This window comes from Myotis nattereri (assembly GCF_964212035.1).
Source record: "Myotis nattereri genome assembly, chromosome: 12".
In the NCBI taxonomy this organism is placed as follows: Eukaryota; Metazoa; Chordata; class Mammalia; order Chiroptera; family Vespertilionidae; genus Myotis; species Myotis nattereri.
In genome coordinates this window covers 56218590-56239982 of record NC_138087.1, presented here as the reverse complement: position 1 = coordinate 56239982, position 21393 = coordinate 56218590, and the positions used below count along the sequence as shown (strand labels likewise).

At 50.0% G+C, this 21393-nt stretch overlaps 1 protein-coding gene across 2 annotated transcripts in view; it reads right to left on the bottom strand.

Annotated features, from left to right (window-relative positions):
• Positions 1 to 21393, bottom strand: part of TMOD1 (tropomodulin 1) — a 74254-nt gene that overhangs the window by 46085 nt on the left and 6776 nt on the right. For both annotated transcript variants that reach the window (XM_081102976.1, XM_081102977.1), the window contains exon 2: positions 11120 to 11287. In XM_081102976.1, the coding sequence (XP_080959102.1) occupies positions 11120 to 11239 (120 nt within the window). In that variant the 5' untranslated portion in view covers positions 11240 to 11287. The remainder of the gene's footprint in view (positions 1 to 11119; positions 11288 to 21393) is intronic.

Here is a 21393-nt window from a genome sequence, read left to right as displayed (position 1 = left end):
CCAAGCTCATCTCCTTCCAGACTTTCTTTCACTTTATGGTTGGAACACATCATAATTCCCCAACTTGTACACTATTTCAAGACTCCGGGGTCTTACTTGGACCGGTCTGTGTCCAAGTAGAGAAGTAGAGCTCTTTATCCCTCCTTTCGGTATGGCTTGAAAACCCTCTGCCTTATCCCCTAAATAAAAAAGACAGGAGAAGAGCACAGATTGGTTTGGCTCAGTGGACAGAGCGTCGGCCTGTAGACTCAAGGGTCCCAGGTTCAGTTCGAGGAGAGGGAGGAGGAGGAGGAGGAGGAGGAGGAGGAGGAAGAGAGAGAGAGAGAGAGAGAGAGAGAGAGAGAGAGAGAGAGAGAAGGGGTTTTGTGGAGAGGAGGAGTTTTGTGGGAGGAGGGAAAGTTTTATATAAGAGGCTTGAGCACTGGGTATTTGTGGGGGTTGAGAAATGACTGGAAGAAGCTTTACTGTCAAGCAAGCATCCTAATCCTAGTGCAGGTCTAGGGTCTAGGGCAGTGGTCGGCAAACTCATTAGTCAACAAAGCCAAATATCAACAGTACAACGATTGAAATTTCTTTTGAGAGCCAAATTTTTTAAACTTAAACTATATAGGTCGGTACATTGTTATTAACTTAATTAGGACACTCCTAAGCTGGCCTTTGCTAAAAACATCCTCAATCTGCCTGAGGTACGTTCGCTGAGGTCGACCCCTTCCAACTCTCCCATCCACACTCGTCTTGTGTACTTGTTTCAGATAGAGGAGTGTGGATGGGAGAGTTGGAAGGGGTCGACCTCAGCGAACGTACCTCAAAACAATGTACCTCCCCCACGCCGTGTCTCCCATCGCTCGACCCACCTACACCCCCCACTTCTTCTAACGCTACTTCTTCAAAATAGACTCGCCCAGGCCGAAAACCAACTTCTGTGCATGGGCCACGAAGTTTCAATCGCGCTGTATGTGCGCGCCCACATGTGGTATTTTGTGGAAGAGCCACACTCGAGGGGCCAAAGAGCCGCATGTGGCTCACGAGCTGCAGTTTGCCGACCACTGACCTATGGGATCATGACCAAATTCATCAGCCAGGCATAGAGAGCTCTTTATGGTTTGACTCCAAACTACTGCAGCCTCCTGATTTGTTCCTGGCTTCAAGTGTGCTATGTTTCAGCCACTGCGGGCTACTCCGCATTCCACAGTCATGCCCTGCACTCTACACTGCCATGCTTTGCTTGGGCTGTGCCCTCTGTCTAGAATTCCATCCCTCCTCCTCCCCTGCATTCATCTTTCAAAACCCTCCCTTTGGGCACCCTGTTCAGCCGTTGCAGTGCTTCTCACATTGATCTGGCAATTCTTTCCAAACTCCCCTCGGCATGCAGCCAGGTCTTCTATAATGCTCATCCTACTTTGTGCTGGAGCACATTTATACCCTATCGCTCTCCCTGAGGGGACTGGGTGCCCCTCAAAGGCCAGCTGGACTGCATCTTAGTCTTCTCTGAATCCCCAGCGCCAAACACTGGGCATCCATTTCCGGCTAGGAGAAGGATGGTATTACTTGGACACCCTTCAGGTCAACATTACACCTGCTGCCTCAAGCAGTTTGCCGGGTCACCCAATTGCTGCCCCAAGCAGGTTTGGAAGAAGGAACACATTAGGAAAGGTATCAGGGTAGGGTGTCCAAATGGGACCAGAGTTCACTAATGGGGGTTTGGGGAAATGCCAAGCTAGAGAGTAAGACCTTCGTAATGTTTTCTTTGGGGGTCTGGATTTAATTAAACCCCTACTGACTCCTCTCACTCCTCCTCAGAGCTTTTGGCAAAGCAGAACATCAGGCCACAAAACTGCAAACCCAAATGGTCCGTAATAGCATGTCTCTCCTATTTCAGTAATAAAAGCACTCCATTCTTTTAACCGAGCACACGGACACTCAGATTAAAAACTACATTTCCAAGGCTCCCTTGCAGCTAAGTTGAACCATGCATGAAACCAAGTTCCTGTCAAAGATATGAGAAGTGCCCCGTGGCAATGTCCACTAACCTCCCTTAAAACAGGCACTTGAATAATGGCTTTTCTCCTTTCCTTTTCTTTTTGCCCTGTTCCTCTATTGCAATGCCTGGAATGCAGTGGTCACGGGAGGCCTACAGTCCAATCGAATGCCCAAATGTGGTTTGTTTGGTCTATGTGTTTGAATGAGCTGCCAACATTTTAAAATAGGAAACTTGTACATAAAAATTCAGATTTCCAGTGTCTCTTGAAAATCAGATGTCAACAATTGGTGAAACGGAGTATTCAGTGTCCTTTCGTCAAACACAAACTCCCGTTTGCCTCGGTCCCCACCACTCCCTGTTGTCTCTGACAGAGAGACAAAGAAGCAGTGGCCATTTTCCACTGGCTTTGTTGTTGCTTTTCTTCCTGGAAGGTTACGTCAAAACTTTCTTAGGTACACCTCTCTTTCAGGAGTGGAAAAGTAAAAGATGACCCAAGCCGGTCCATCTTCCTTCCTTCAGGTTCATTATCTCCCAGATGTTGTGGGTATTTGGTTTGCTGTCCCTCAAGTAGAAGGTGCTCACTAGAGTGGGAGAGATGGGGAAGAAACGGCAGGGGTGGGGGAGACTGGGTTTACACCTTAGCTATAGTGATGGTTTTTCTTTTTAAGGGTGATTTGAATCAAATAAGACAAAAAAAATTTGTATTTGTTAAATTTGGATGATGGAAATAAAGGTATATTCTGTACCCTCCTATATATTTAGAATGTTTCCTATTAAAAACGTCAAAACCGAAAAGGAAATGGCAGGGCATCCTCTGTGGCAGGTGCTGTGCTGGGGGCTTGGAGGGGCTGGTGTCGGGAAGGCTTTGCAAGGGAGGGGCGCGAGGTTCAGCCTGGAAAAATGAAAGGATTCCATCTCGACTGAAGGGTTCCAGGTCCAAGAAGTCCCCCAGCAAGCGGCAGCAGAGAGGAGGGGGATGGAGGGAAAAGGAGGGCATTCTGGGAGGTCGGAGAGGGGTGAGGGGGAGGTGGTCATGGGGTCAGAAGACAGAGGCAGGGTGGGGACGCACTGACACCTGGCTCCACTCACCCTCACTGCTCCCCCCCGCCCCGCCCCCGCCACCCCAGGCCCATCCTTGGCTCTGTGAACAGCCCGCACTGTTTCTAAGGATATGCGCCTATTTTTAGAACAGAGATTTATTTCTTTCTATTTCAACTGTTTACTTCTGTCCCAGGCTTGTGAATCTGCCGGTTTGTGTTACAAGGGAGAATCACGGCCTGTGGACCAAACTTGGCGGCTTCCTTCGTGGCCAAGAGGGCCCTCGGCTCACAGGTCACGATTCGGGGCATCATGGGGAGGATGCCAGTATGTTGTGGAGTCTGGTGGAGAGCCCTGTGGTGGTGCAGGAAGTCCCCGGCTCTCATCTCGGCTCAGGGCTGACGCGTTGTGTGACCTTGAACAAGTCCTTTCCCCTCTGTGGGCTTCAGGGTTGTTGTTGTTTTGAGTTTTCATCACTGAAATGGTCCTGATAATACTTACCTCATAGGACTGGTATGAGTTGGAGGGGATCCATGAAACATGGATGACACATGTCCAAGAGGGACTCCTGAACTCAGGGTTTCTTTGCTCGCTGTATGTATGTATACGCCGGGTTGGGGAAGGGAGGGTGAGATGGTCCCTACGTGTGTTTCTAGCTCTGAGATTCTGCAGCTCTAGGTTTTCTCCTCCATCATTTCTTCCTACAGTTCACGGCCCCTTTTCTCTGAACTCTTGATACATCATGGGCCAAGGAGGGCAGGGCTGCTGAAGGTGGTCTCTCACTGACTAGCTGTGTGATTCTGGGCATCCGCTTCCTTATCTTAGAATGGTGTTGACCCCAACCTGTGAGGCTCAATCTCATGGGATCCTTGCAGAAGTTTTATGTGACGGTTCCCACAGCACACTGAGTGCCGCACCTGGCATGCCAGACGGCCTCATGAGAGAACATAGTCATTACTATTACTATTGCTATGATTATTTCTGGCTTTGCAGAGGGCCTGTCATTTTCCATGGTTGTTTCTGTGGTAATAACGTGTCACAGATTCCCAATGGCTGTCTTCAAAGTCAACTCTCAGGATGCAATTTCTTTACAAGGTTGGAATTATCCCTACCATCTTCTCTCCTGCAAATACTTTGATTTTTTTACTGAAATACTTTAAAAAATAGTCTTCCTTTTCCCCAAAGCCTCGTTAATAAGCAATATTTATAAAGTCTTTGTGTTGGTGGTTTCCTTCTTTTCTGGAGATTAGTATTTATAATAACAATAACATAACTTCAAAGGCCATCGAATTGAGAAAAACAAGTTGCTGGTAATGCCCAGGCCGCTCCCACACGTGCGTGCAGCAGGCGGTGGGTAACGGCCCAGGCTACCGGGTGACGCCTGCCGAGCGTGGGACCCCAGCTCCACCGTGTTGCATCCTGGGCAGGTGACTTCATCTCTCTAAGCCTCAGTTTCCCCATATTTAAAACGGGGATGATAACCAAACCTCTCAGAGGACTAAAGGAGATAATCCATGCGGGGCTCTGCCCACGGCATACCCAGGAAACGTTAACTACCTGGTGACCCTATAGAAACGTGTGCGCCGCTCCCTGCACAGGCCAGCGTGACTTGCCGTTCCAGAGCGTCTTCCTGCATTGCCTGTCCTCCCCATGCCTGGTACAAGGGCAATCTGAACCGAGGAGTTGGCTCAGCTTCACAGCAGCATCCACTTAACTCCAGAGAGACGAGAAAGGGCAGATCCTCTGGGGGAATCGGTCAGCAGCGGATACTTTTAGCACATGGAGCATTCCTCCCCCGTGGGAGTCCAAGTGCAACAATCTCATGATAAGCTCGAGTTTTTCCAGGCCGCAGAGAGATAGGAAGCTTCGGGGACTTTTTTCTTTCCAAACGTACACAAGTCTAGAGCCCTCTGCTGCAAACATAGCTGCTTTCCAACTCCGCGTACTCCACTCTGTCACATGACACTGGGGCTTAACAATTGCATCACTGAAAACATAACCCCCTGAAGCCTGAGCTGAATTCAAGTAACAGGACTGCCAGGACTCACCGGGGTGATCACATCGTAAGTTATAAATGTCTGTTTGCTATGCTGTACACCTGAAACTAACATTCTATTGCATATCAACTGCAATTGAAAAAAAATTAAAGACGGCCAGCAATTGCTCATAAAATCATGGATGGTTAGAAAAAGAATTGTGCCCTGGCCGGTTTGGCTCAGTGGATAGAGTGTTAGCCTGTGGACTCAAGGGTCCCAGGTTTGATTCCGGTCAGGGGCATGTGCCTTGGTTGTGGACACATCCCCAGTAGGGAATGTGCGGGAGGCAGCTGATCGATGTTGCTCTCTCATCGATGTTTCTAGCTCTCTATCCTTCTCCCTTCCTCTCTGTAAAAAATCAATAAAATATATTTTTTTTAAAAAGAAAAAGAATTGTAACTATGGGTGGTGATTGATGTTAGACTTATTGGGGTGATTATTTTGTAATATATACAAGTATTGAGTCATTATGTTGTAGACCTAAAACTAATATGATGTTATTTATCAATCTCACCCCAGTTTTTAAAAGGAAAAAAAGAAAAAGGTATGGATGCTGAGAGCTAGAGGGGTGTCCGAGGGCCCGAGGCTGGCTGCAGCCACTCTGCAGAGAGGAAGACAGACCCAAAGCATGTGCCTATGCTGGAAACAAAGCCAGGAGTGAACATGAACATCTGCATCTCAGGTTGTTTCCAGGGAGAAAGGAAGATGACTACATGCAGCACCGTCCCCAACAACAAACCAGAGCACATCTGTGTCTCACACTGCCTTCCTGGAGACTCCCATGAAGCTTTCTCGAGGTGCAGCTAAGATGTGAACACTCAGAACAATGTCATGGCTCAGCCACTGTCTGGGTTTGGGACGTGAACAAGTTCACCTCTCTGTGTTCTTTTCTTTTTTTAAAAAAAAAAAATATATGTATATCTTTATTTATTTCAGAGAGGAAGGGAGAGAGAGATAGAAACATCAATGATGAGAGAGAATCATTGATCGGCTGCCTCCTGCACACCCCCTACTGGGGATCCAGGCACGTGCCCTCGACCAGAATCAAACCCAGGACCCTTCAGTCCGCAGGTCGACACTCTATCCACTGAGCCAAACCGGCTACGGCACCTCGCAGTTTTCTTTACACACACGGAGTGGCCAGATTATTACGACCGCCCCATCAGGACTTCATTGACACTTCCAAAAATACTGAATATTGAAAACCTCCTAATACTCTAAGGTTTTATTATTATTATTATTTGCACAACTGATTCACTTCATTGTACTGATGGGGTGGTCATAATAATCTGGCCATTCAGTGTATATTGATTGGGGAGAGAGAGAAGGGCTTGTTGTTCCACTTATTTTTGCATTCATTGATTTTTGTATGTGCCTTGACCAGGGTATATCGGGACGATGCTCTTATGGACTGAGCTACCCAGCCAGGGCCTTCTCTCACTTTCTTATCTGTAAGGGGATGATAGTGGTGTCTGCATTGTAGGATGATGATGATGTTTGAATGATTTAATATTTTCAAAGTGCTAAGAATAGTGTCTGCACATAGAAAGTGCCATGTAAGCGCTTGTGAAACAAAAATTAAAACAGGAGGATATTGTTCTAAGAGTTCACGTCGTAGCTGCGCCGCTAAGAGTATAACAGAGAAGGCGGTGGGCCGGGGTCTGGTCCGGTTCTGTGTGGACGTGTGACCGAGAGCAAGTTCCTTTCCCTCAGTGGGCTCAGTCCCTGCTCTGCAAGCGGGAGGGCTGGACACCTGCTGGCCCCTGTGCCCATCCAGGCCAGCCGGCTCCCATGCCTCGCACGGTCCGCATACCTTTGGCCTCTCCCTGTGCTGTGACTGCGGAACCTGGGCCAAGGGCGGGTGAAATGTGAGCTGGAATGTTTGTGCTCTCAGAAGGGAGGGAGGCCCACTAGATCTTTTCAAAACTCACATACTGACTTGCAAATCAGGTAACAGAGACACTCCGTGAAGGGCCCGATTGTGCGGCTGGGACAAAAAACCCACTGGTCTCGGTTATCTCCTATCCTCTCTCTGATTTCTCCTTTCTTTTCCTTGAACTTAGAGAGAAAGGGGTCTTTGAAAATGTCCATTTCCAAACCACAGGTCTCACATTGCCCAACCTCCTCCCGCATCCAAATACACGGTTACCTTCCTCCCTGCGAGAAATCCGAGTCTCCTCGCGTGGTCCTGTGACACCAGGCGCATTGTCAGTTCTCGGAGCCCCACGGTCTCCACCCTCCGGTGGACACAAGCATCCCTTCCTGCCAATCACCTGGGAGAAGGGCTCCAGGGAGCTGACCGTGTGGGCGGTACAGAGGCCCTGGGGACCTGCTGCTGGGGCCAGGCACCCTGACAGTTGGGGTGGGGGGCACTGTGGGAGCTCTCTGCCAGTCCCCAAGTGAAACAGAGCTTCCAGCTGGAAACCAAACAGTCCCTGGGGGCTGACCCTGGGCTCGGTTCTGAGAGGGCTCCTCCACCTGTCCCCTCCCACTCCCAGCTCTGAGCTTGCCTCTGAGCCTGCCATCATCTGCCCGATTTGCTGTCACAGCCTAATCTGACCTCATTCTCATGCAACAGCTCAGGGCAACTCCATCAGCCCCGAAGGCCAGAGGCCCCAGGTCTTGAGGACCCCCCGGAGGGGGGGCGGGGCTGAGCATCAACCTGGGAACAGCAAAGATTCTGCAATATGTTGGGAGGGTTGTGGAGAGAAGCAGAAAGGAACCTGTTGTCAGGAAAGAACTCTGCTACCACAGGCTGGGCAGGACAACTGGGCTCCCATGTGAGCCCCTTCCACCTCCCACTCATCTCCCTGGCACCTTCCCTGGCCCATCTGTCCTGATCCTGAGACAGCAAGCCCACCCAACCCTCCACAGAAACATACCGAGACTCCCTGCCCTAGTTCCCTTCTGTACAAGGCCCTTTGCTCACGGCCTTCACTCGGCCTAGAATTCTTTGTTTTTATTCTTGACTTAGAAAATCCCACGGCCCAGTTCCAATATCGCCTGTTCTGTGAAGCCTCCTGCCAGTAAGGATTAGTCCTCTCCGTGAGCTCCTGTCTGCTCCCGTTTAGAACAGAGTGGACATACACTGCCCATGGGACCGAGCGCCTGCGGGACAGGATCCCTGCCAGGATCCCCTGTGGGCAGCCGGCACGGGGCTGGCGCCTGGGGGTAACTGAGCCATGTTCACTGCGTTGACTACAAGTAGCACATCCCCCTTTGTTCTCGCTTTTTAAAGCCGTTTGTTCTTGCAGCAATGATCTAGGATAGAACTAGAACAGAATAATTTCATAGCAACAACGCTGGAAGCTTGATTGTTTCTTGCCCTCATCACTAATTTTTACTGAAACCCAGGCTAAGAGGGAGCCATGGTGCAGGGGAAGGGGAGGCACCCAAGGCTCCCCAACAATGCTGCCTTCTAATCAACTTGAGCAACTTCGTCAGGGGAACCAACTCCTCACAGCTGGGCGGGGTGGCCGGGAATAGCGAGATGACAGCGTGCTGCTGGGGGAAGTTGTCATTCTATGGGACCTGTGACCCGGGGCCCTAGTCAAGGATTCTAGGTTATCTAGAACGAAGCCACTTAGTCAAATCTGGAGACAAGGCCAGGTTACAAGCTCAGGGACGCTTGGCCCTGAAAGGGACCAACCAATTCCATCATTTTATGGATGGGGACTAAGGCCTAGGCAAGGACGGCAACTGGTTCAAGGCCACGTGGAGTAAGAGACAGGGCCAGGGTCGGAACCAGGATACCTAACCTCTAGTCCAGGGGTGGGCAAACTTTTTGACTCGAGGGCCACAGTGGGTTCTTAAACTGGACCTGGAGGGCCGGAACAAAAGCATGGATGGAGTGTTTGTGTGAACTAATATAAATTCAAAGTAAACATCATTACATAAAAGGGTACGGTCTTTTTTTTTTTTAGTTTTATTCATTTCAAACTGGCCGGATCCGGCCCGCGGGCCGTAGTTTGCCCACGGCTGCTCTAGTCCCTCCTTTTTCCTGCTAACCTACTGCCGCTACACCAGCTGGGATTACCTGAGGGTTGGTGGAATGGTATACAAGTGCTCTTTTTTTATGGATCACTATTAAACTACAGTTGAGCAATGACAAGTTGTTTTTAAAAAGGCGTAAAATGTCCCATTTTTAATATAAAAATATAGCAAATGGAAAATTCACTAAATTCAGTAGCATTCATTATCTACCTTCTTGCTGGGCGTTGACCTGCGTACCTGAGATAGAGATGTGGAATGAAGGCCCCTGCTAGCTAGTAGGCCTCCTAGGAATCCTCCCTAACCCTGCTCACGGCTCCATGGTGCCTGGCCAAACCACAGACATAACCAGGGAGCTGCTCGCCTTTTGATGCTGTGATCCTAACGGCAGAGGCAAATTCTGAGCATCAAACACACTTCTAAGTGTGCCGGCTATGAAATGCAATGATAAAAACATCAAACAAGTGAGAGACTCTTCTAGTCCTTTATTTCTTGGTTAACTTGCATGACACATGTCTCCCCCACCATCCTGCAGCAGCTGCCTGCATGGAACAGTGGAACGGGCTTTTGCAGACTCAGGGGCAGTGCTAGCTAGGTGGCAATCTTTGCAGGGCTGGGCCCCGGTTCCCTAGGAGTCTGCATTCCGTATCAGTGTCCAACACATGGAGCTGCTTCTCCCATAGCCAGGATCCACGGGTCCAGCAATCAAGGGTAGAAATGGGAGCGGCACCACTCACTACTACCCCTAGTGACTCACTGGCAAAATTTTCACTTCCTGGTCCTGTGACCTTATGCTCTGCTGGCCTAGAGGGCTTAGCTCAGGACTTAGTTCCAAAGGGAAAAATGCTTCCTCCCAGAGACACAACAATGATTCCATTGGACTGGAAGTTAAGACTGACACCCAGCCACTTTGGGCTCCTCATACCTGAGAGCGAAAAGGCCGAGAAGGAGTTTCTGTGTTGGCTGGGGTGACTGATCCTCACTACGCAGGGGAAATCGGACTGCTGCTCCACAGTGGGGTAAGGAAGCGTATGTCCGCAGTAGGAGGTTGCTTAGGGCTTTCTTAGTACTAATTACCACGCCCCATGATTACAGTCAACGAAAAACTACAACGACCAATCCAGGCAGGGCCACAATGGCTCAGGCCTTCAAGGATAAAGGCTTGGGTCATCTAACCAGGCAAGGAACTGTGACCAGCTAGGTGCTTGCCAAAGGCAAAGGGAATACAGAATGGGTAGTGGAAGAAGGTAGTAGTTATCAATGCCAGCTATAACCATGTGACCCATTAGAGAAACAAGGACTATAATTATCATGAGTATGTCCTTATTTTGTTATGAATATGTTTGCAGGTGTGTGTGGTAAGCAAATATCTTTGTTTTCTTTCCCCTTAGTCCCTAACCTGGATTTTATTCTATAGCATCTAAATATTGTTCATTTACATCATAGTAGTTAAGCTATGGGATATCAAGAAGAGCAGAACTGAAAACACTGGGTCTCTTCCTGCCAGCGTTTGGAATAAAACTATACCATCTACTCTCCTGGGTGTCCAGCTTGCCGACTGCAGACCTTGGGACTTGTCAGCCTCCATAATTGTGTGAGCCAATTTCTTATCAGAAATCTCTTTCTTGCCGAAACCGGTTTGGCTCGGTGGATAGAGCGTCAGCCTGCGGACTGAAAGGTCCCAGGTTCGATTCCGGTCAAGGGCATGTACCTTGGTTGCGGGCGCATCCCCGGTGGGGAGTGTGCAGGAGGCAGCTGGTCAATGTTTCTCTCTCATTGATGTTTCTGACTCTCTATCTCTCTCCCTTCCTCTCTGTAAAAACTCAATAAAATATGTTTAAAAAAAAAAATCTCTTTCTTTATGTTATATACATATATTGGTTCTGTTAGAGAACCCTGATGAATACAACACACACACATACACACCTGCAAAGGCAACGCTATTCCCATATAATGGCCATGAAGGGAAGTGTAAGTGGTAGCTTCAGGAAGTCTGCACCAGTCCCTCCCGCAGGTGGTAGTGGTGGCTGTCCCTGTGCCTGTGACAATGTGGTCCCCGTTAGTGCCTACTCACATCAGGGTCCAGCTCATCCAGCTCGTTTTCCAGGGTCCTGAGCTCGTCCTCTGTTAGGGCTCCGAGGATTGCATCTTCATCCAGGTCGCGGTATTTCTCTAGTTCCCGTCTGTACGACATTGTGAAGAACTTGTCTTTGTCTTCGGAGTTTCCGTGCTGATGTAAGATCTACCAGAAAGAGAAAGATCTTAGAAAGACCCTTCTTGGATCTGCTCTCAGGGAAAATAAATGCTTGTCATTCACATGGTGGCCTGGGCACGTTTTATGAATCGTCAGGATGATACTATAGCAGAATACTGCACTAACTTGGACTAATTCCATAATAAAACCACACAAGGTGCAAGTCCTGAGGGCAGATAATTTAATGAATCCTAATTAATTGCACTGGCATGACCACTAGTTATGAGTAACTGGTTATTATAAATGGCTTATGAGTGCCTGAAAACTATTTTATTCTTCAAGTAGTTTAAATACTTTTCTGTACAATCCTCCACTCTTCAGCCCACACCCTGATGGAAAACATGAGTGCTGGAAACTCTGCCAAAGCTGTTCTTAACAGAGGTGGGTATCAGTGGTTAACTGGGCACCTGCTTCCTGCAGGCCCTTCACCTACACGATCTCATCCAATCCTCACAAGAAACAGCCAGCAGCAATGTTAACTCTTACTACCATACGTCAACTCATGCATTAAGCAATTCATAAGGATTTCCTCATTTAATCTCTGAGGTAGGTGTTAGCTGTTATCTCCATTTTGCAGGTGAGGATATTGAGCTTAGAGAGGTTGAGAGGCTCCCAGAAATCAGGACACTGTGAAGCAGCAGAACTAGCATTGGAAGCCGGGTCTACTGGCTTTCCGAGCGCATTGCTCTAGCCATTGTATTCCAACACCTTTTTCATAGAATCACTGAAGTCCTGGCCAGAGGAGATTGCCTCCTCCAGACCCTTCATATTACTCCTGAGGGAGCTGGCTCAGAGGGAGAAAGTGATTGGCGTGGGGGGGGAGGGGGATGGTCCAGGGTCCTTGCAGATATAATTAGTTTAGATGAGGTCATGGTGAAGGGCGGGCGGGCCTCGAACCCAACATGACTGTGTCCTTATAAAAGGAGGGAATGTGGGCAGCCAGGCATGCAGGGAGACACCATGTGAAGATGATGAAGGCAGAGATCGGGGTGATGCTCCCACAAGCCAAGGACACCGAAGACTGCCAGCAAACCACCAGAAGCTGGGGCGAGGCTGGGACAGATCCTCACAGCCTTTGGAAGGAACCAACCTTGCCCATACCTTGATCTTGAACTTCTAGCCTCTAGAACTTTGAAACAATAAATTTCTGTTGTTTAAGCCACTCGGTGTGTGGTGCTTTGTTATGGCAGCCCTAGCAAACATATACAGTCAGTATCACCTTCTTCACAGCAGTTTGTGTTTTTAGATGCCCCCCACCCCATGCAAACAAACAAAACCCACGGCTCATCTGTGAAATGACTGATAGAATTCTCCAGAGTAGAGAGAAACAAAACGAGGGAGAGACAACCAACTAATCAATCAAAAAGGTGGTATTAACTGTTAATTAAAAACCATGGAAGTAGTTAAAAATAAACTGAAACCGAAGCCCACTAAGCCAACAGAAGTGTCTCCAATTCAGAAGGCAGAGGTACGTGTTATTAATGTGGGCTTGTGCACGTGTGGGCATATTTGTAGAAGAAATCCCAGTGTGTACAGCTGGCTTGATAAGAAAGATCTAGCTTCCCAAATACAGGAAAGCCCAGGGCATCCTTTTCTCTAAGAACGGCTCGCTGGGCCTGTTGTCCTCCTCTGACCGGACCCCAAGAATGCATGTTCAGGCCATAAGCACCCCCCTCCCCTCATTCATTTCTATTTACTTCCAAAGAAAGCAGAAGCAGCTGACAATGTTCTGGTAAAATGGAAAATCCTTCCTGAAGGCTCGCAAAGAGTAACCTAATTGGGCTTTTCCTAAGTGGAGCCAGGAGAGGTCTCCATCCCGGGGCCAAGAACAACCCCAGTCAAGGGCTTAGAATCTTCCAGAACCAACTCATAGCGCTACCTCTGAACGAGTGTCTCTTAAGTGGGTTGCAAAACACGTTTTTGGTGCTCAAACAGGTTTGGGTTAATGAAGTTCCACAGGACTCTGGGCTGCAGGACTTCTAAAAAATTCTGGTATGTTCCACACACTGAATGTCTCCAAGAAGGCCGGGTTACAAGCAGAACTTCCCGTCCTTTTGACCATGAAAACATGTCTCTGGAAAACAGCTCCTGGAGTTGGACTCTCGTGAAATGAAGTTGGGAAAATAGCCTGAGACTCACCGCTGGGTCAGAGAGAGGAGCCACTTGGACTCACACAAGAAGGAACATAAGGACAGGACCAGCTAGGGAAGGCTGGCCCAGGAGCTGGCTTGTTTGTTACCTTTGCCAGCTGATTCATTTTCTAGATAATTTGCATGAAAATCCTTAAAAAAGTCATGGACAGACACTGCAGAGAGCTGAACCAGGAAGAAGGAACAGGGGAGAAAGGAAGCTATATCGAAGCCAGCTTGGAAGAAAGGAACCGGGAGGGAGCCCAAGGAGAGAAGGAGGTGGGACCGTCAGGGAGGCCATCCTGAGGCTGCCGTCATTAAATTTCCTGAGGATCAAGTCTCGCTCTTAGCACACACAAGAAAGATAACCGTCCACTTACACACTCAACGGTGCTGTTGAATTTAAAAAAATCCTATTTCAGAGGATTTTAAAAGGCTCTTTCTATTGTCAAGTGTCCTGTGAATATTACAGAGCGATGCGGCACTACGTTAAATAAGCTGAGAGGCACGGAGAACTCCTAAGGTAAACTTCGAAGCTGTGAGCTTCAAGCCACACTCATCCACTCGGCTCCCAGGCACGGTTTCTCTAAAGCGAGACGCTCCTCCTGTGGTCGATGACGGGAACTGGAGGAGGGGAAGGGAGGGGCTGGAAGGGGGTGAAAATCCCGTGCCACTAGAGCCCACTGCAAGCTGGGCCTTAAAACACGGCTTGGAAGAGATGGTACATTACAGCTGTTAATAAAAGGCCTCTGTCTCCTAATAAAAGAGCTGTCATGGATGGACACAGGCCTGAGATTCCGAAGACTTTGGTTAGAGTGAGAGTTGTGGTAACTCCCGGGTGCCCTCGCGGGGCTCCTCTCCTCCCGGCCTCCGTTTGCGCATTTGTAAAGTGAGCATCAGTGGCCTGGGAAATTCTGCTTGTAACCCTCCTGCTCGGAGGCATCCAAGACCTGGATCACAGGGGAGATCTCGGGGCCCTCTTGGGGGTTAAGACGAGAGGCCAGTCGAGGGGGCTCACCCCTGATTTTACCTGATCGGTTTATTGGGGATTCATGTAAGAGTTCCCTCGAAGAAAGGATTCAGCTGCTAAAATAAAAAGTTGGGAATCACTGGACTGGGTTTCTTTATCTATATAGTGGGAGGGTAAGAGTACTCCCCGCTAGGGTGTTGTGAGGAGTAACTGGCAACAAGCAAGTAAGGCATAAAGCCGGGGCTGGTGCACGGGCAACCAGGCTCACAACTGGGAGCCCTTATCATGAGGCTGCTGCTGGAGTCACCACCGCCCCAACCCTGCTCCCCGCACACATCACCAGAGGGTAGCTTCCCTCAGGCAGCCCTGTGTCTTACTCGTCCTCACATCCCGGTGTCCGGCCCTGTGCCTGGTGAACGTACTAGTAGGGAAATGAGCCCATTTGGGTTTTGGTCTCAAAAGTGTCCTCGGAACTTTGTGCAAGCCCCTTCTCTTCTTGGATCCTCTCTTTTCCCACCTTTAAAATGAAAAGATGTTGACCAGGTCTTGGAGGGCTGGGAGCCCGAGAGGGGGAGGGAGCGGGAGGACGAGGGAGGAGGAGGGCGATGAAGCTGCCAGGGCCCCTGGCATGGCCCGCCCGAAGCAGAAGAGTGCCCGCTGCCTGCTTCCTAAACCGGTCCGGTCCGAGTAAGAGCTGGTGAGAGAAGTAAGGGGCAGCTCCATAAATGTAACACCCATTTAAAAACCGAAGTCTCTCAAAGCTGTTGTGTATATCACACTGAGTCCGTCTGGCCACCCTGCTTCTCAGCAGCCTTAAGCTGCTGCTGCTAAATATGAAAAAAAAACACCAATTTACAAGCTGTGCCAGGAAATAAAGCTGGGAGGGATGGACAGTAAAAACCAGCGGGTCAAGGGCTGAGGCCATCCATCAGCGGCTTCAGAAAGGAGAGGTCGGAGACGGGACGCTCCTGGAGAACCAAATAAGCCTTTAAATCTCTCACCGAAGTGGGCCCTGTCACTCCCGCTAATGGCTCCTCCGGCCTCCGCCCCTGTGGGAACACTTGGAGGAGGCGCTGGAGTAGCATCTTGATTTATGGCATACACTTCCCTGAGGTCAGGAGGAGCTGAGTCACAAGTTCAAATGAATATTTTCCACTTATCCCATCTTCTTATTTAGCCACAGAGAACATCTGAATAGTGGGCGAAGAAAGAGTGATTAACAAAGTTGATTTCATACCCCATCTCCTCCTGTCTCTGTCTCTTCTATTTTGGAATTCACTTTGTTGTTGTTTAATCCTCACTCAAGGATGTGTTTCTATTGCTTTTATTGAGAGAGAGGGAAGGAGAGTGAGGGATGAGGGAGACAGAAACATCCATGTGAAAGAGAGATATTGATCAGTTGCCAATCGGGGATCCACCCCACAGCCTGGGCATGTGCCCTGACCAAGAATCGAACCTGCAACCTTTCAGTGTATGGACTAAAGCTCCAACCAACCAAACCACACCGGCCAGAGCTGGAAGACACTTTGGCTAAAGGGTAATGCCCTGCGCCCTCACCACTGAAGGCTGTGCCTCTCTCTTCCATGGGCTTCAGGGACACACGCGGGCCTGAGAGTCCCTATTCCTTCGGAAGGAGCTGTCTCTCCCAAGCCCTCCTTCAAGGGGCACCTATGAGGGGCAGCCATGCTTTTATATCATCACCCCCACCCCCAGCAGATTGGACAGAACAGGTGCCTGATTCAAGTCAATGACCTTGAGGTGGCCTGGACAAGAAAACGGATGAGTTGGCTGAATACGAGCTCCTTTCCTCTTCGGCATTTGTGTTCATTTCCCGGGGCTGCCCTAACGGAGACCACAAACCAGATGGCTTAAACAGCAGCAAGTTATGTCTCTCCGTCCTGGAGGCTAGAAGTCCAAAATCTAGGCGTTGGCAGGGCTGGTTCCTTCTGAGAGCTCAAAGGGCGAATGTGTTCCATGCCTCTCCCCCTGCCCTGGGAGCCTCAGGCTTTCCGAGGCTTGAGCTGGCCGGCTCCCAGTTCTGTACGTGTCTGTGTCCAAATGTCCCCTTTATATAAAGACACCAGTCAAATTAGACTAAAGCCTTTCCTCATGACCTTATCTGAACTTGATCATCTACAAAGACCGTATTCCCAAATAAGATCACATTTATAGGTAGAACTTTTGGAGGGAGATAATTCAACCCATAACAGCACTGAACTGGGACATAAAGAAGGGATAAGGCAGGTGGTAGGGGAAGCTGGGAGTGAAGAGAGGTGAACGTGTGAGAGCTGAGGCCATGAGGTAAGAGACGTGTGGGGAGTGAGAGTCTTCATGGGGGAGTGTGTGAATTCATGGGCTGAGAGAGAGATGGAGAGCATGGTGTCCCCAGAAGTGCCCAGTCCCTGCTCCCTCAGGCCTGCATTGCTATGGCTCATGCTGGATTCCTGAGGGCCCTGTCCTCCCACAGTCCTTAGGAGGCCCCCGTCAGAGCACTCAGGTACCTTGAGTGAGTCCCTGCTCCTACAGCCAAACAAGAGGAGAGCTCAGACTCTCACCCTCCGCTTCCCTCCTTCTCAGTCTCCTTGATGATGGATTCTTCTTGCCCAGCTGTTCCCCTGGGCTCTTCCCTCTTCTCACTTCTCACACTCCCCCGGGGTTCTTATCTCCCATGTGAGGCCTGTTACCAGAGATAAGCTGATGACTCAGATGGTCTCTCTCCAGCTCAGGCTCCCTGCTGGGCAGTCTCCCGGAGTCCCTCAGGCTTCACGTGCCTGCCCCTGAGCATGGCCCACCTCTCCTCCACCACCATCTCCTCACCTGGGTGATGGCCCCTCTGCCGTCCATCAGTCACCCAGGCCAGACACCTGGGGTCAGCCTGAACTCCCCCCTTCCCACTCCTGAGCTCTGGTAGGTCCCCACACCTGTCAATCCCCTCTCTCTTTTTCCTCTCTATCTCTATCTTTTTTTAATGTTATAGTTTTATTTAAATTGTGCTAAAACATATGTAACATAAAATTTTAATCATTTTAAGTGTAAATTTCTGTAGCATTCATATTGTTGTGCAACCATCACCACCAGTCATCTCCCCAACTGAAACTCTGTTCCCATTAAGCACCAACTCCCCATCCTCCTCCACCCCCACCCCCAGCCCCCTGCAACCACCACTCTGCTTTCTGACAACTCTGCGTGCCTCACCTGAGTGGAATCACACATTACTTGTCTTTTTGGACTAGAATCCTACCTCTGTAACAGCCTTTGTGTCTGTCCCTCCTCCCCAGCTCATGGGGCTTGCCTTTTTAAATCTATGTTATTACAACAGCTTCCCAAAGGGTCTCCCTGCCTCCATTCTCCTACCTTCCTGTCCAGATAATCTTCGTGAAAATCAGTTCTGATGCTGCTCCCAAGCGGAAAGCCAACTTCAACAGCCCCCATTATGTCAGACAGCACACTCCCCAGCCTGGGGCTTGAAGCCATCCCTGAGCGTCCTGGAATTTCACACAGCACCCCCAGCCTCCTTATTGGTGCACGTGGCCTCTCCCCACAACCTCCGGTGCAGCCCTCTGAAAGCAGTGCTTCCCCATCTTGCAGAGGAGACTGTGGCTCCCACATCTCTCAGCTCCCAGGCGAGGCGGGCAAGGGCAGCAACCACCTCTGACCTGCTCCCTATCTCTGTGCACAGCCCTGGCCTGGCTCCCAGTCAAGGCACCACGACTGCACATCAGTCAGGAACAGAGTTCTGGGGACAGTCCCCCAGGAGCAGGGTGGACAAGCATGTTCTATCCCAGGCCAGCGATCCGCAGGGAAGAGAGTAAATTGGTCTCGACCAGAGATGGTGGGGGTGGGTAGGTGTGAAAGGGGTAGATAGCAGGTAATGGAAGCTTTTGGGAAGCTTCCTCAATGTTTACATTTTAAAACACTTAAAACGCGATGCAGTAATTACACCAACAATCGCTCCGCTACGCAGAGACCCGTGCAGCTTATGAAACAACCACCACTTTCAGGCCTGCAGGTTCACGTGCCCTGTAACCTGGGTGTGTTGTCACCATGAGGCCATCCGGACAGACAGGGAAAGGGAGACAGCCGGACTGAGGGCTGAGCTCTCCCAGCCCCTAGGTCCCAACCCCCTGCCTCCCGCTTCCCCAGGGCGCACTGCGTGAGGCCTGAGCCGCTCCCTCTGCCCTGCCGATTCTCCCAAGCACGGCTGCCCGTGGAACTGGCCAGGACCAGTGCAAAATGAGGCTGTGGGGTCCTTTGTTCAAAAATGGGGGGAAAGTGCTATCAAAGATACTGAGACATGAAGTTTTTCCTTTCTCTCCTGGTCTCTCTCTCTCGATCGATCACGGCGTTTTTAAAATGTACCATTTAATGTCACTGTCTACACAGGTGCCCAGAGCAATTCACACCAAGTCCAGTGGCTGCCAGCTGAGCCAGGCATCTCCCCTTCCCATAGGCCGCTGCCCCAACACATGAGCCTAAGTGCCTGGGTCAGGGGTAGAGATAAGAGGCTTGCCCCCAGAGTTGCCAGCTTAATGCAACAACGGGGAGCGGGGGGGGGGGGGGTGTGTGTGCAGAGAACCCCAAATGGAAGCTGATTGGGTGTGGGGAAGAGAGGTTAGTGGGGCCTGGGGGTGACGGGAGGTGAGGCAGCTGGAGTCTAAGAAACATCACCAGGAAGCACAGAGGCAGCAGGAGGTGGGTCCTCCTGTGAGCCAAGGCTCCGAGCACTGGTGCATACGCCTTTGTCAATGGGGCCTCATTTAAAAATAGAAACCCAGAGATAAAATGAAGAATTTCAAGAAAGCATCTGCAGAGCTTTTAACCAAGCATGGGTTAAACGAGAAAAGGGCTCTGTGCAGCCGCACAGCCTACAGCCCTCTTCCCAGGAGACATGCCTCGAAGGCCCCAGGGCCAGGCTCAGCCTTTTCTTACCTGACATGGTTCTTCTCCTCCCTGTTTTCTTCCAAATCCTGGGATCCCTGTCCCCTGGATCTATAGGAAGCTGGGGCCATGTACAGTGGCAGAAGGAGCTCAGGTGGGAGTGGAGCTGGTTACAAGTCCTGACTTTGGTTAAGGACTTGCTGTGTGACCTGAAGCAAGTTGCTATACCTCTCTGGATCTCCGTTTCCACAACCTAATTGAGTGTTTATTGAAGACCTACTTTGTGCAGTGTGGGCTTTTGTGGAAGAAACAGAAATTAATAAGGGAGTCCCCAGCCCTTTGGAAGCTTACAGTTAAGGATCCCTGGGGTAATGTCAAATGCATCATCTCTTCATCCACTACCCTCACAGGGTCATTAGCTCCACTTTACCAATGAGCCTCCTGTCGGGTCAGCCTGGAAAAGGTGAAAGCTCGCACTCGGGTCCTGCAGACCTGGGCTAACACCCCGCTCTGGCTCTTACTGGCTTGGCTGCCTCGGGCACGTCACTCATTGTCTCATGGATTTGTTCGTAAAGCGAGGGCACAACAGGTACCTCTCAAGGGTGCTATGAAGGGGAAATGAGATGAAGGATGATGGGGTTCAGCTTGCTGGTTTTTATGCCCCTGCCTCAGTCCCAACAAGCACCAGCCCAACAAGCCAGCCCCACAGGCCCTAGATGGGCTGAACAGCCATGGAAAGATCTGGGGGTTCTCAAGTGACTGTCCCCCCAAATGTAAGTCAACAGTGTGAGGCCTTGGTCCCAAGAGTCAGGCTGCTATCTCTGCTGCATGAATGAAAGTACAGTGGCCACAGCAGGGCTGATGATGGTCTTGTTGGGCTTCATGCTGGAGCTCAGCTCTGGGCTCCTACTTTTGATTGGAGAGCTGTGTGTGTGTGTGTGTGTGTGTGTGTGTGTGTGTGTGTGTTTAAATAAGGAATTGGTTATACAGTACACAGCCACAGTATACAGCCAAGTGTGCAAACCTTAAGGGGACAGCTGCCTGAATTTTCCCATAGGCACACACCTATGTAAACTCGCAGATGAAGATATAGGACATTTCTAGCTTTCTCAGTCCCCCTTCCCACCCCATCTCCCTAAATGGTAACTACTATTCTGACTTTTTAAAACCGTAGATTAGCTTTGTCTGTTTTTGAACATCACATAACTGGAAAAGTACAGTGGGTATGTGGCCACTGGGACTTGACAAGTTGAGATTTAAGGCCCTTCAAGACCTGCTTCTATTATGAAAAACATGTTTGGGGCCACTGAGCGGACAGAATGGGGACTCAGAGACCAGCGGTCTTTAAAAGACTGTTCTCAGGCCCATGTGCACTTATTTTCCCTGGCTGATCTCATTCTCTTAGTCACATGGGAAAGCACCTTCTGAAAAACCAGAGGAGCTGAACACGGTGACTCCATCTCTCTCTGCAGTTGCTACGAGCTCCCTCCCGGGGCACACTGAGCCTCGAAGGTCCACAGGTCCGTCAACGATGTCCAGTGAGTGGAGCCAGAAAGGCCCAGTGTGTGTTTATTCTGCATCTCTTGAGGTCATCATGGTGCCTGAGTCACTGCATCAGTCACTGTAAGTAACAGGGTTCCAGGAAAGGACTTTGAGATCATCTCTCTGCCCCACTGCCCTGCCCACCTGCCCTGCGAACCATGTCACTCTCCATTCTCTGGCTTCTTCTCCCCTCATCTCTTCAACTTCCCGAACTAGGGAAGCCCTAGTTCAAAGCCCACTAGTGCCCTCGGCCACTGTGCCCTCCCATCAACCTCTGTCTCCTGTGTCATCTCTCTCCACACCAGCTTAAAAGGCGTCTAGCAACCACATGTCTTAATACAAATGGGAGAGGCCGTCAGAGTTCTGCCATCAGAGGTATCCTCTCATTAAAACCCCCACCCCAAGACTGAAAGCTACTTGAGGGCAAGTATCTCTGTCTCCCCTGGCCCAACACAAAGCCCTGCACCTCTCAGGGGCTGAAGGCAGTTAGATGAATAAATGAATGAATGCCTAGCAGGATAATTCGTTTTGACAGTCATAAGTCAAAACCACTGGCAGATAAAAACTGGCTGTAG